The 15,188-nt window shown below is 61.9% G+C and overlaps 1 protein-coding gene across 1 annotated transcript; it reads left to right on the top strand.

Moving 5' to 3' along the window:
• Positions 1–2,559: 2,559 nt before the first annotated feature.
• Positions 2,560–14,207, top strand: LOC307096580 (rho guanine nucleotide exchange factor TIAM1-like; the record flags this gene model as incomplete). Its single annotated transcript, XM_079800879.1, has 6 exons — positions 2,560–2,668; positions 5,538–5,596; positions 6,025–6,127; positions 8,125–8,212; positions 8,817–8,989; positions 12,043–14,207. Coding segments are annotated over 6 exons (1,002 nt in total), but the record flags the coding sequence as incomplete, so codon positions are not given.
• Between the last annotated feature and the right edge of the window lie 981 nt (positions 14,208–15,188).

The raw sequence follows: 15,188 nt of genomic DNA, 5'->3' as shown, positions 1-15,188 counted from the left end.
CCTCCTCCTCCTCCTCCTCGTCGTCCTCCTCCTCCTCCTCCTCCTCCTCCTCCAGGGGTAGGGTTATTCTCCAGGTCATGTCCTCCTGAGGCAAGGTGGGGACGTCTGACGGGTCAGTATCAGAAAGAGGTAAAGCCAGGGACATTTCATGTGCGTTGTAGAAGCGAACACACATGAAGGAATTTATCTTTACTCGTGCTGTGAGGGAGAGGCAGGTGTGTGAGAGTCTGGATGCTGGAGGGAGGCAGGTGGGTGACAGTCATGGATGTGGGGGGGAGGCAGGTGTGTGATGGTCATGGATGTGGAGGGAGGCAGGTGTGTGACAGTCATGATGTGGGGGGGAGGCAGGTGTGTGACAGTCATGGATGTGGGGGGAGGCAGGTGTGTGATGGTCATGGATGTGGGGGGAGGCAGGTGTGTGATGGTCATGGATGTAGAGGGAGGCAGGTGTGTGATGGTCATGGATGTGGGGGGAGGCAGGTGTGTGAGAGTCATGGATGTGGGGGGGAGGCAGGTGTGTGAGAGTCATGGATGTGAGGGGAGGCAGGTGTGTGACAGTCATGGATGTGGGGGGGAGGCAGGTGTGTGAGAGTCATGGATGTGGGGGGGAGGCAGGTGTGTAGAGAGTCATGGATGTGGGGGGGAGGCAGGTGGTGTGTGAGAGTCATGGATGTGAGGGGAGGCAGGTGTGTGACAGTCATGGATGTGGGGGGAGGCAGGTGTGGTGAGAGTCATGGATTGGGGGGGAGGCAGGTGTGTGACAGTCATGGATGTGGGGGGGAGGCAGGTGTGTGATGGTCATGGATGTAGAGGGAGGCAGGTGTGTGATGGTCATGGATGTGGGGGAGGCAGCTGTGTGAGAGTCATGGATGTGGGGGGGAGGCAGGTGTGTGAGAGTCATGGATGTGAGGGGAGGCAGTGTGTGACAGTCATGGATGTGGGGGGGAGGCAGGTGTGTGAGAGTCATGGATGTGGGGGGTGAGGCAGGTGGTGTGAGAGTCATGGTTGTGGGGGGAGGCAGGTGTGTGAGAGTCATGATGTGAGGGGAGGCAGGTGTGTGACAGTCATGGATGTGGGGGGAGGCAGGTGTGTGAGAGTCATGGATGTGGGGGGAGGCAGGTGTGTGAGAGTCATGGATGTGGGGGGGAGGCAGGTGGGTGAGAGTCATGGAGTGGGGGGGAGGCAGGTGTGTGATGGTCATGGATGTGGAGGGAGGCAGGTGTGTGATGGTCATGGATGTGGGGGGGAGGCAGGTGGGTGACAGTACATTGAGAGTCACACACGTGGTGTAGACGTGGAGTGCAGGCGTGTGGCGGTGTTTGTGGATGGGACACGCGGGTTTCCCCGTGGGAGGAGGTCAGTGAGGCCACACCAGCCTGGACAGGCCCCTCCCCGCCCCTGCCCCTGCCACGCTGTGGAGGGAAAGGCCCCGCGGGGGAGTCTGGGCCCGCGTGTGCTGGCTGCGATACCTGCTCTCCACGGAGACGCACATGGCTCTCCACGGAGACGCACATGGCTCTCCACGTGACGTTGGCAGAAGAGGTGGAGCCTCCTCGGTCTGCTCGGCAGATCATCTCGTGCCCACGGGGGCCGGAGCGACGAGCTTCCCTGCCCTGGGTTCGGCCTCGGTCGTGTGAAACTTCAGATGAGAGAGACGTCTGCTCGTTAAAGAAAAAGGCAAAGCACAGACAGGCGAGAGGGACACGTCCTCCACGCGCGGGCGTGTGTTTAGGTGAAACCGTGAGTGTGTGCCCTGGACTGATTGTTCGAAAGGAGCTCTGCACGGTGGCGTTTTACGTTGAACAATAACGTTCATGTTCTAAACGATCGCCGAGCTTGTCTAAGTGACTGTGATCGTGTGGATGAGCCGCGATTCCCCGAATTCCTGTCGCTGGGGGCTGTCTGGGCTTCGTTTATTGCGAGCTCTGAACGCTCTGCAGACATTTCCGATCCTACGACTTCCCTGCTCTGCGTGCTGATTACTTCATTCTGACAGCAGTGGATTTTATTGGGTTTTGGGAAAAAGGTTTTTTTATTATATTTTGTTACGCTTTTCATTATATGCCCGATTAATTTCTGGATTTTAACGATCCTGAGAGCAAAGGGCCATTCGTACCGAAGGAGGGGCAGGGGGAGGGTGGGCTCCACTGGGTGACCGGCAGCCGCTCTCGCCGGCCGGATGGAGAGGAGACGGGTGCGCGGCGCTGCGTGTAGTTCCTCGCTTTCTTGTGAAGCCTCAGGGAGGACGGGCCGGACGCTGTGCGCCGAGGGGACTTGGAATCCTCGGCGCGGCTCTTGGGTCCACGGGCCGACAACCACTGGACCACACCAGCCAGGCTGGCGTCCGCGCTGCAGTCACTTTGGGCAGGTCTGCTGCTGGGGAATCCTAGAGCCCGGTTTGCGCCTCTCTTCCGCTTTGTTATGAGGCTCTGGAGACACGTGGGCAGAGGGGAGAGCGAGCACGCGTGTTTGGAGACTGTTTCCATGAGGTAGACGTGGCCCCCGCCGCCGGGGCGTGTGCCGTGGCCCCGCCCGCGAGCTGACGTGTCTGGTCCGCAGGTGGCCGACCTGAGCATGGGGGACCTGCTGCTGCACACCACGGTGACCTGGCCCAACCCGCCCGCCTCGCTGGGCAAGTGGAAGAAGGAGCCGGAGCTGGCCGCCTTCAGTGAGTGTGTGTGGGGGGGGGGGGGGCGGGGGGAAGGGGCTGGTGTGGGGGGGTCTGGCTTAAGTTTCAAAATATGACCATCCCTTTACAAGGCACCGTTTATGAAAATAAAGTCAGGTCCTGGCCGGTGTGGCTCAGTGGATAGAGCGTCGGCCTGCGGACTGAAGGGTCCCGGGTTCGATTCCAGTCAAGGGCATGTACCTTGGTTGCGGGCACATCCCCAGTGGGGGGTGTGCAGGAGGCGGCTGATCGATGTTTTTCTCTCATCGATGTTTCTAACTCTCTCCCTCTCCCTTCCTCTCTGTGAAAAATCAATAAAATATATTAAAAAAAAGAAAATAAAGTCAGTTTCAGTTTCAGCACAGGCCACCTCCATGTCACAGAGGCTCCACGGCCCGCAGTTGGCCAGGCCCCGTGGCGGCACGCGCGCGGGTCACTGTCGGGCCTCGCAGAGCCGGCGCGGAGCCGCGGGGCCAGCTCAGGACTCAGTCCCGCGGGCGCACCCCCTGGGCGGTGGTGTGGGGGCCCCAGACCGGGAAGGGAGCACACGCGTCAGGCATGTGCGCTGTGACCCCCGGGAGCGAGGCAGCCCGGAGCTCAGGACAGCGTCTGCGGCGGGCAGGGCGGCTCCGGGCGGGAGGGGCCCCGCTCGGTGTCTGGTGTTGGTCTGAGCCCCTGATCTCCCGAAGCGGCGGGCTTTCTCCTGACACGGGCGTGGCTCCCAGGGCGGCCAAGCCCAACGCCGAAGGCGGCCCCTGTGCTGTTTTTAAAATATATTTTTATCGACGTCAGAGAGGGAGGGAGAGGGAGAGGGAGAAACAAACATCCATGATGAGAGAGAATCATGATCGGCTGCCTCCTGCACGCCCCCCACTGGGGATGGAGCCCCCAACTGAGCATGTGCCCTTGACCAGGAATTGAACCCTGACCTCCTGGTTCATAGGCTGACGCTCAACCACTGAGCCACCGGCCGGGCGAGAAGTAAGTACGTTGTTTAGGCTTCTGCCCTGAGGCGGTCCGACGTGTCTGTGGAGCCGTCCAGGGCATGAGAGCAGCCCCGAGCCTCAGGGCGGGTGTCAGGGGAGGCAAAGGTGTTCGCAGCCCAGGAGGAGGGTCATTGTGAGCCAGCGAGGCTGAGGTAAACTGAGGCAGGCCAGTGGCCTTAGAGCCGTGGCAGCGTGCCGTCGAGGTGTGGCTCCAGTCATGTGATGAGTCTGTGAGACCAAGATCAGTGGGAAGGTCGGGCATCGGGGCCAGCACTCAGCGTCCCTGCCGAGCTGCATGGCCGCCTCGGGGGTGAGGAGGGCGGCTCCCGCCCCGTCTGTCGTCTGGGATCCTGGAGGAGCGGATGCTGTGAGGTGGGAGGGCGCGGTCAGCCCAGGCTCGGGGGCGGGGCAGTGTCTGCGCTTTAAGGCTTGTTTTCCTGCCGTGAGATTAGGATGGAGACTGGCCCACGTGACGTGGGAGGGGAAGTGAAGCAATGCTCGGGCTCGGGGGCCCAGGCCTGGGGACTCGGGGCCGTTGCCCCTCTGCAGCTCTGTGTGTGCACCTGGCTGTCCCCAGCCGCTCGCTCGGCCGGCCCCTGCGATGCCTCGGGGTCGGAGGGTGAAGAGCCGCGGGCAGAGTCGTGATCCCAGAGCGGGAACCTGTGGGCGTGGTTGGAGGAATGTGATGGGTCACGGTGCCTGGCTCCCCTCTCCCTCCCACCCCTTGGGGGACGTGGGACACCGGGGCCCCTGCCCTGAGGTGGGCGCTGGGGAGAAGTGGACCTGCATTCCGCTTCCTAAGCCAATTTCCGCGGCCAGTAAAGGAGAGATAGTCCTGATCACGAGCACTCTGAGTGTATCAGCCTAAGTGCACAAGTGTGAGTCGCCTTGGCAACTGCATTATTATTATTATTTTTTAAATATATTTTATTGATTTTTTACAGAGAGGAAGGGAGAGGGATAGATAGTTAGAAACATCGATGAGAGAGAAACATCGATCAGCTGCCTCCTGCACACTCCCTACTGGGGATGTGCCTGCAACCAAGGTACATGCCCTTGACCAGAATCGAACCTGGGACCCTTCAGTCCGCAGGCCGACGCTCTATCCACTGAGCCAAACCGGTTAGGCTATTATTATTACTAGCGTTCCCGTTGCAGGAAAAATCCTGCAATAGGGTTTCTGCTGCACTCTACCCCGCCCCCCCTCCGCTCCTCCCTTGTCCCCCGGCCCCCCCTCCGCTCCTCCCTTGTCCCCCGGCCCGCCTTCTCCGCCAGCCCTCCCCGCTCTCCTTCCTTCTCCCCCGGCCCCGCCTCCGCTCCTCCCTTCTCCTCCCCCCCCCCGGCTTGCTTGCTTCTCCACAGCTTTGCTCCCTTCAGCATCTCTTGGCTTCTTTCTACGCTGTCTTGATATGCAAATTAGCCGCCATCTTTGTTGGGGTAATTTGCACACTCGTCCTGATTGGTTTGTGGGCGTGGCTTGGTTTGTGGGCGTGGCTTGGGTGTAGCGAAGGTGCGGTCAATTTGCATATTTGTCTATTATAAGGTAGGATTATCATTAAAGACGCTTGCATTCTCCAGCTGCCCACCTCGTCCGTTGTTGTCAAACACGGCGTCAGCTTATCTGGAAACGATGCCCCGTTCAAACACCCCTTTTCCCAGGAGCTGCCATCGGGCAGGCTGGGTCTTCCCATCCCTTTGGGTCCCCGGTTGGTTTTGACTCGGCAGGCGTTTGAGTTTCTCAGACGTGAGATGAGCGGAAGCGGGGAGCGGGGGCCGGGGACTTCGCCGTCCTTCTAACCGTCGTGTTCGCCATCGCGAGTCGGAAGCTGACGGGACACCCCCCCGCCGCCCGGCGTAACCGCCTTCTTGCCTCTTCTTTCCAGTCTTCAAAACGGCCGTGGTCCTCGTGTACAAGGACGGCTCCAAGCAGAAGAGGAGGCTTGTAAGGAACGCCCCCCCCTCCGCTCCCCCCCAGGCTGTCAGGCTCCCCTTCCCTCTGCTTCTCGTGGCCGCCGCGCGAGTGGGGTTCTGCCCTTTGCCCAGCGGGAGCCTCCGGGATTTGCTCACGTTCCCTCTTTCTTTTTATTTAATGTTGTTAAGGGCTTAGGGCATTGCCCGCCTGCTGTGGTCTGAGTCTGCCCACACTGTCCCCCTCCCTGTCCCCCGTCCCTCTGTTCTTGTTGGGGGTCCCCGTCCTCCTCTGTCCTGGGTCTCTGGCACCTGGACGTGGCTGGCAGACTCATTTGTGCCTCAGCATGCACGTCACGTGGCCCCGCGCTCTGCGGTGGGGTTGGTGTGGGTCGGTGTCTGGAGAAGGGGGTCTGGTCCAGGCCGGGGAGCCGGGTCTCAGCGCCTGCCCCTCTCCTGTAGGTCGGCTCCCACAGGCTCTCCATCTACGAGGAGTGGGACCCCTTCCGGTTTCGGCACATGATCCCCATGGAGGCGCTGCAGCTCCGCGCCGTGGCCAGTGCAGGTAGATGCGTCACCGACACCCCCCCCTTCCCCGTCTCTCCACGGCCTCTGATTTACCGCCATCACCACCTGCGCGTGAGGGAGTGCGGGGCCCGAGTGAGTGGGTGCAAGGCCTCCGGGGCGGGTCCGAGGGGTAGTGTCACAGGGACCCTCACCGGAGGGGCAGTCAGTCCACGGGAATACCCACGTGCCTTTTTCCCGAGGCCCCCAAAGCCCCACAGCACAAAAGGCTGTGGAATATATTTCCCCCGACACACACACACGCACCCCCACACCACACCACACACATACACCCCCCCACACACACCACACACACACACACGCACCCCCCCCCCACCACACACATACACACCACACACACACCACACACACAGCACACACACCACACACACACACACCACACACACACACCACACACATACTCCCCCACACCACACCACACACATACACCCCCCCACACACACCACACACATACACACCACACACATACTCCCCCCCCACACACCACACACATACACGCACACACACACCACACACATACCCCCCCACATACCACACACATACACGCACACACACACCACACAGGCACACACGCATGCACACACCATGCACGTGCACACACCACACAGGCACACATGCATACACGTGTGCACACACCACAGGCACACACTCTCGCTTGGTGTTGGTGTGAAGGCTTGGGGCCGGCCTGTTCTCTGCGATCCAGGCAGCTGCAGTGATGTTTTCAGCGCCGGGCGCCCAGTGCTGCGCTGTCCCACGTGTCGGTCTGGGCTGTGAATTCCTGGCGGTAGGCTTCCTGGTGCCCGGATGAATGGAAGGCCTGTGGTTATGGCAGCGGCTGGCCTCTCGGCCGGGGGTTTTGCTGTCACTGAGAACGAAATGCATCCAGACTGTCTTTGGAAGAAAAGCCGTTCTTGTGACCGGACATTCCACGCTCACCCTTTTTCTCATTCCATCAGGTTTGAAACCATCAAGATAAAAGCTTTTTTTTTAAAAAAAGTTTTAATTGATTTCAGAGAGGGAGGAGGCAGAGGGAGAGAGGGAAACATCAGTTGGCTGCTCCTGCACGTCCCCGACTGGGATCGAACCCAGGACTTTGGTGCGGGGTTTTCTCTCAGCCACTGAGCCTCGCCAGCCGGGCAAAGCTGTTTTTATTTGATGGCCTTATGAAGGCCAGTCACATGCCCCTTGCCGTGAAATACACGCCTATGGGTTTGAGAAAGAACGTGGGAAGTCTGGATTTTTGTCTGGTTTGGGGGAACCTATGAAACTTCCTGGGAATGCGTCCGGGTTGGGGCTAGACGCTGCCCCAAGAGGGCGTGTGACCTGGTTCTGAGCCACGGGACAAGGCCCAGGTGCCGTCTCGGCGTTTGTCATGAATTGTTCCCCCACAAACACTTTATCGGTGACGTCCAGTGAGACAGATTGCAGGCTTATCCAATAATAGACAAGAGAACGTGGTGTTACGCGCCTTAGAAATGACCTTAGAATATAACTGCTCCCACCTTCTCGGCACACTGTGCCTCAAGTGGAGCGGGCACCGTGAGGGTCTGAGAAGAAGGAGCCTCGTGCGTCCCCGGACCCGCTGCCCGTCCAGGGCACGAGGCCTGCCCCCACCCCGGTCCCACCCCCGCCCCAGAGAGCGAGGCCTGGTGAGATCTTCCTGGAATCCAGGCTTAGTCTTGTCCTGCTGACGCCAGACAGCCAGTCACTTCATTGAATGGTTCAGCCAGACACGCCTGCAGCCAGAAGGCCGGCTCTCACCAGTGAGATGGACCGAGTGCCCTTCCGACCGGTAGGAGGGTCGCGGCTCGAGTTTTCCCGGGGCCTCGTTCTCAGTTCTCAGCCCTCACTGGGCCTGTGCCGGCTCTGGGGCCCGGACGGGTGAGCCCTTTGTCTCGGTCGCTCGCCCAGCCGGAAAGTGTGGATGAAGGCGCCCACCAGCCCCGGGACACGCCCTCACCCCCGTTTAATCCCCAGATGCGGACGCCAACACCGCGTGCGAGATCGTCCACGTCAAGTCGGAGTCAGAAGGGAGGCCGGAGCGCGTGTTTCACCTGTGCTGCAGGTGAGCCCTGTGCCCGGAGGGCGGGCGCGTGGGCGTGGCATCACTGCCCAGGGGCGTGGCGTGGGCATGGCTATGCTGCTCAGGGGGCGGGGCATGGGTGTGGCCATGCAGATTGGAGGGCAGGGCATGGGTGTGTCTGTGCTGCTCAGGAGGTGGGACATGGGTGTGGCTATGCAGATCAGAGGGTGGTGTGGGTGTGGCCATGCAGACCAGAGGGCAGAGTGGGTGTGGCCGTGCTGCTCAGGGGGCGGGGCATGGGTGTGGCCATGCAGATTGGAGGGCAGGGCATGGGTGTGTCTGTGCTGCTCAGGGGGTGGGGATGTGGGTGTGGCTATGCAGATCAGAGGGCGGTGTGGGTGTGGCTGTGCAGGTCAGAGGGCGGTGTGGGTGTGGCTATGCAGATCAGAGGGCGGTGTGGGTGTGGCTGTGCTGCTCAGACGGGGCGGTGAGCCCCACCCCCAGCCATGCCAACAGCTCGGCTGGGCCTGGGGACAAGGAGGCCTTCCCTTAACCCTGGTCCTCGGGTTTGTGTGGCGGCTCCTGATCACGCTCGCAGCCCCCGTGGGCGGGGACTGCCTCCCTAACACGCGTGACCTTCCCACAGCTCCCCCAAGAGCCGCAAGGACTTCCTGAAGGCCGTGCACTCGATCCTCCGGGACAAGCACCGGCGGCAGCTGCTCAAGGCCGAGAGCCTGCCCTCGTCCCAGCAGTACGTCCCTTTCGGAGGCAAACGGCTGTGCGCGCTGAAAGGGGCCCGGCCGGCCATGAGCAGGGCAGGTACTGTGGGCACGCCGACCGCCGGGGCCCCGTCACCCCCGCGCCGCCGCGGAGCCGAGGCAGCTGCCGTCCTCGTGGGCGAGACGTAGCCGTGGCCGTGGGGCTGGCACCGCGGCTTCCCGTGTGAGGGCCTCGCCTCGCCCGGCTCCCTGGGGACAGCGCTGTGCTTGCTCCTCTTGCCCCCTCGGGCTCCCTCGCCCCTCCCCCGGCCGCCCAGCCCTCTTCACCCGCAGGCCCGGGGCCGACGCCCTCCCCGTGGAGGCGGCCGGCCTGCGGGGTGGGGTCCCTGCTTTGCATGGCCGCCAGCTTTGTCGAGCGGAGTGTCCGGGCTCCGCACGGCGCGGCCGCCTCCTGGGCACGCGGCGGCTCTGTGACCCGCGGGCAGCGAGGCGGCCCGTGCGGAGCCGGGTGCCCTGCCCGACCGCGCCCCTGCCTGTGCCGGCAGCTGTGTCTGCAGCCGGGTGTCATGCGGGCGCCCCGAGCCGCTGCTGGAGAGAGGGGTGCAGGGTTAAAGGGCCGGAGCACAGGCTCGTCAGGGCCGCAGTGAGCGCTGCGGGCGATGGGGCCCCTGTGAGCGGCAGGCGGAGGGTCTGGGTAGGAAGGTGTTTCCCTGACATGGGGTGTTCACACTGACATGGGGTGTTCACACTGGATCCCCCCTTTCCTAAGAGGCTTCCCCTGCGTGTCTGAAAGGTGTCACCTCTGTCCGCTCACCTGCGTCCCGCGTGGTGAAGTGGCCCCAGGACGGAGTGGTGACGGCGCTCAGGACAGAGCCTGCGGCTGCACGCAGACCTCATGCCTCCCACCCTTCCCTGAGCGGATGGCAGGGTAGTCCGTGAATCTGTCTCCCCCATCGTGGGGAGTACCAGGCGCCCGGCCGGGCCCCCAGGGCCCTCAGGTCGTGCACACCCCACGTCCGTTTCCCCGTCCCCGCGGAAAGTCTCGCTGGCCCCATGGAGAGCTTCTCCTTGGAGTTGTCTCTGGCCAGGGCATGTTTGTTAGGACGGGAATATGTCCGACCGCCTGTAGCTGTCCGTCCGGGAGCCTCCGTTTCCTGGGAAGGTGAACACTTTGAGGCCAGGACACGCGGCGTGCTCCTGTGCGGTCCCTGTGGGAGGAAAACAGAGCCAGGCCCGCCCTGCCCCTCAGCTCCAGGAGCCTGGGGTCAGAGCCGCGCGTGGGCCGAGGGGAAGGCTCGCCTGTGGCTGAAGGGCGCCCTGTCCTGCGTGCGAAGCTCCTCGCTGTTGTCAGGGTGCTCACGTTAGCCCCGTGGTCGGCAAACCGCGGCTCGCGAGCCACATGCAGCTCTTTGGCCCCTTGAGTGTGGCTCTTCCACAAAACACCACGGCCTGGGCGAGTCTATTTTGAAGAAGTGGCGTTAGAAGAAGTTTAAGTTTAAAAAATTTGGCTCTCCAAAGAAATTTCAATCGTTGTACTGTTGATATTGGGCTCTGTTGACGAAGGAGTTTGCCGACCACTGGGTTAGATGATGTAGAAAAGGCGCTTGAGTGGTCAGCACAGCACCGCTGGTCAGAATTAACCGTGACACAGGAAATACCAGCCCCCTGGGCCTCCCCATCCTCCCTGGGCCTCCCCAGCCCCCGGCAGCTGGGTGGTCACGTGTCCTAATTAAGGAGAGACTCGCGCTCCGTTAGCCATGTCCCCCTCGGTCCTGTCTGAGAGGGAAGGAGCCACCCGCTGCCTCAGTAACCGCAGCGCTAAGTGTGGGCTGAAGCCCGTGTGTCGGCCAGTCCCCGTTAGACATTTCTGTTCTTCCCATGAGTCCTCAGGAAACTTCCAGACTCGGGACTGCGGGGAGGATCGTGCACATTCACGCTCACCATCCGTAGTTTGTATTTTTCTGTGTTTTCACGATCACACATCTATCTGTCTATCACCCATCAACTCATCGTGCTTTTGACACATTTCTAAAATTCAGACATTGGCACCCTGTGCCCCTGCACACTCAGCACGGATCACGGACAGCGTCTCGGTGACCCGTTTGGAATGGGGCGGGTGCAGAGGGCCAGGCACCCCGGTGCCCCGTTTGGAATGAGGCGGGTGGAGAGGGCCGGGCACCCCGGTGCCCCGTTTGGAATGGGGCGGGTGCAGAGGGCCAGGCACCCCGGTGCCCCGTTTGGAATGGGGCGGGTGCAGAGGGCCAGGGCACGCGGTGCCGCGGGTACACGGAGCGGAATTGCTGCTGCTCCCAGGGGAGAGGCAGCAGGTGTTTTCTTTTTCCATTTCCCCTGGAACTGGTTCCCACTCCCCTCCTCGTTGGACCCCGTGGGGAGGAGGCTGGAAGCACAGCCATCACCTGGGCGTTGCTGGCGCAGTAGCCACGTCTCGCCAGGAGGGGGCAGCAGCGTCCTCATGTCCTTGTCCCGTGTGCATGCGCGTGCACGAGCGTGTGTGTGTGTGTGTGTGTGTGTGTGTGTGTGTGTGTGTGTGAAAGGTGGGGTTGTGCGTTGGTTTGATGGACTGGGTGGCGTCTTCTGTCTGAATGGCCCCTGGAGGAGGGTGGGGTGCAGGGTGAGCGCAGAGACGTGTCTTAAGGTGTCACTAGCGCTCTGCCCATCCCCTGCCCGGGGGGCCCTGTTCTTGTCGCCCCAGGCCCTGGGGTTTTAATGGCGTTGCCAGCGGGAAATGGCTGACATGGGACACGTCTCCTTAGCCTCGCAGTGCACACGGCCCTCAGGCAGGCACTCACCCACACTCGGAGCCCTCAATCCAACTGCGGGTCCCCGGAACGGCACCGAGCTCCCCAGAAAGTCAGATAACGGGGACCAGCCCCGCGACCCTCGAGCCCGGTGCCTTGGGGCCGCGGTCAGGGCTGAGCGCTGACTCGTCCGAGACCATGGTCTGAGCGCAGCGGGCCCCTGCGCCCCTGCCTGCCAGGCGCACAGGGAGAGGGGTGCCCCTGCTCCCCACACCCGGCCCCGGGCCCGCTGTGCCCCCGCCCTCCCAGCCCCGGCCTCCGTGTGAGGCACCGGCCCCGGGACGGACCGCTGGGCCCGCGGTAAGGCGCCGTGTCTGTCTCTGATCCCGCGCAGTGTCCGCGCCCAGCAAGTCCCTGGGCAGGAGGAGGCGGCGCCTGGCCCGCAACAGGTTCACCGTGGACTCGGACGCCGTGTCCGCCAGCAGCCCCGAGCGGGAGCCGCCCGGCGCGGGGGACACGGACCGGTGGGTGGAGGAGCAGTTCGACCTGGCGCGGTACGAGGAGCAGGAGGACCTCAAGGAGACGGACATCCTCAGCGACGACGACGCCTTCTGCGAGGCCGAGGCCGAGGGCGCGGGCGCGGAGGCGGACCTGGCGGGGCGGCTGCAGGCGGCCTCCCTGCGCCCGCGGGGCCGGGACCGAGGCCGCGGCGGCCCGGACAGCCACGCGGCGCGCATGGCGCAGCTCAGGAAGCAGGCGGCGCTGCCCGGCCCCGGCGGAGGCCCCGAGCCCGCGGGCCCGGAGGTCGTCTGGGTCCGGCGGGAGGACCTGGCCGCGCCCGGGACCCTGAACACGGAGATCTGACCCGGCTCCGACCCGGCTCCGGGAGCGGGTAGACACCTGGCCCCGCCCCGCCGCCCGCGTCCTCCCGGCCCCCCTCCCCCCAGGACGGGGATGCCCCCCGGGCGGCTCTGGCACACACAGCGCTGGCGGCTGACTGCGCGGGGCCGTGCGCCCCGGTCACCCCTGGTCACCCCGACACCGGACGGCACTGCTCACCTCCAAGGAGCGCGGGTCCTCCCTTCCGACCACGGACTCGGCGGATCGGGCGGGAGAGTAACGTGGGAGCTTCCGGCCCGGAACCGGAGGGAATCGGAGGGAACCGGACGGGCTGAGTGCGCGCGGTGGGCGGAGGGGCGGGAGGGGACCACCCTCTGCAGCCAGGCGGTCACAGCGCCGCCTCCTGGGCACACGGAGCGCCCCGCCCCGCGCCCCCTGCCGTGAGGGTGGGGTGACCCAGGGGGCGTCCGATGAGCCATTTCTCTCCTGGGGGTCTGTGGTCGGGAAGTTCTAGTTTTGCATAGAATTAACTATAAGATGCCAAACTCAGAGGAGGAGCCAAATGTATCACTTGAAGAAATAAAGATGCTATTTTTTTGTATTTTGCCTGCGAGGCAGGGGCGCACAGGGGCGCAGCGCTGAGTGAAAGCGGGGTTTACCCTTTACAGAGAGGGGGGGCTCTCTACTTCTATGTGCGAGGCCGGCAGGATGCTCCCGCCCGGGGGCGTGTGTGCGTGTTTGCGGGGCCCCTGTGTGAGGGGGTGCCCGGCGGAGTTACACGGACACCCCACGGGGCCGCCTGGGTGTCTGCTGCAGGGGGAGGAGGAGGGGCCACACCTCGCGGGGTTGCCATGGTGACCTGGGTCGTCCATCAAATTTACATCTTCATCCCTAGATTGCCCGCCCTTCCCTGACCACCCGCAGCCAGACCTCTTCACAAAACATGCCTGTGTCACGCTTCCTTCATGCCAACGAAACAGGGTAAACACGCCAAACACCGCCCTCCAGACCGGTTTTCAAGTAGGGAGAACAAAACCAAGTTAAAGCACTTTCGATTTTTTTTATTTTTAAAGAAAAGGTTTATAGCTTTCCCCCCCCCCACCACCCCCATTTCACAATGTCCACTTCCTAAGAAGGGTTTAAATAATATAAAAACTTTCTTTTTTTGGGAAAATATCTATTTGGTGTTTGACACATCAGTAGGCACTTCAAAGGCCTGCCTTTTATAGCAGCTCTAGGGTTCTATTTTATACAGATCCGTGTGACTTTATATTTGCAGACGTAGAGAGCTCGAACCCGCGCTCGCTCGGTGCCCGCTTGCTCCTGCTCCCCGCCGGCCTCCTCGGCTCCCCAGGGCTTTCGGCTTGGTCTCTGGAAACGTTTGATCCTCTTGACTTTTTGCTGTCTCTTCTCATTTCTGAAAACGCTTTAGAGAGGTTGCTATGCCCCTTGTGTCTCCGCACTGTCCACGCCGTCCCCAGTGGGTGTGTGGGACGGAAGCGGGAGCCCAGGCTGCTGGTAGCCGCTTCGGGCCCGGGCAGCGGGTCCGCGGAAAGCGGGGGAGGGGTGCGCGCAGGGGCGCCGTGTCGCGTGTACATAGGTCATGACGTGTCCATGTCCAAAGTTCTTATATATTTCTTTTATAAGCGGAAAGAAGGTCTATTTTTATGTTTTTAGGTCTATGAATGGAGCGTTGTAAATGCCTGTCAGTCAAACAATAAAATGATCGGAAAACATCTGGACAGCCTTGTGCCTTTTTGGGTTCTTAGGAACCATCAGCGGGCAGAGCACGGGGAGAAGGTTCCGGAAATGCCTTTCTCTTGCCCTTAAAGAATACGGTCCTCCAGGGAGAGCTGAGCTGGTAGAAGCTTTTTATAAAAAACTAGAGGTCTGGTGCACGAAAATTTGTGCACTGGTGTGTGTGGGGGTCCCTCAGCCCAGCCTGCCCCCTCTCACACACCGGGAGCCCTCAGGGGATGTCCTACTGACGGCTTAGGCCTCCCTAAGCCGCAGTCTGGCATCCCTCCGCAGGAGGCGACCGGGCTGATCAGGGGAAGGTGCCGCCCCCATCACCCCGCTGCTGCTGCCACTGCTGGCCGCCGCAGCCGCCAAGGTGTTTTCATCAACACGGAGTCCAGTCCCTTCACCACGAAAAAATGACAGACTTTATGCATTTTCAAGATGTGTCTTTCATAGGATGTGACATTTCTTCCTTTTTTTAAATCCTCACCTGAGGACATTTTCCCATTGATTTTTAGAGAGCTTGGGAGAGAGAGGGAAAGACAGAGAGAAACATCAATGTGAGAGGGACACTTCGATTGGTTACCTCTTGCATGAGCCCTGACCTGGCCAGGGAGGAGCCTGCAACCTAGGTACATGCCCTTGACCAGAATTGAACCCGGACCCTGCGGTCGGCAGGCCGAGGCTCTATCCACTGAGCCAAACCGGCTAGAGCCGGATATGACATTTCTTAGCCCTCCAGCAGCAGACCTTCGTGTTTGCCTCCAGGAGTGAGGTGGGAAAACCCGTAGATCACCTTGTTGGATTCTTATCACCCAAGTTACCAAGAACACTGTGAGTGGCGTACGGGGAGCTTACCCAATGAGCGGTCAGAAAAGGTGTTTCCTCTGCAGCTCACGCGCAGAGGTGGGCCTGCTGGCATGCCGTGGCTGGCAGGCTCTGTTCCCTCCGGGCCTGCAC

Source organism: Cnephaeus nilssonii (assembly GCF_951640355.1).
Source record: "Cnephaeus nilssonii genome assembly, contig: SCAFFOLD_199, whole genome shotgun sequence".
Classification (NCBI taxonomy): domain Eukaryota; kingdom Metazoa; phylum Chordata; class Mammalia; order Chiroptera; family Vespertilionidae; genus Cnephaeus; species Cnephaeus nilssonii.
The sequence above is the reverse complement of the archived record's forward strand: the minus strand, read 5'-3'. Positions and strand labels throughout refer to the sequence as shown.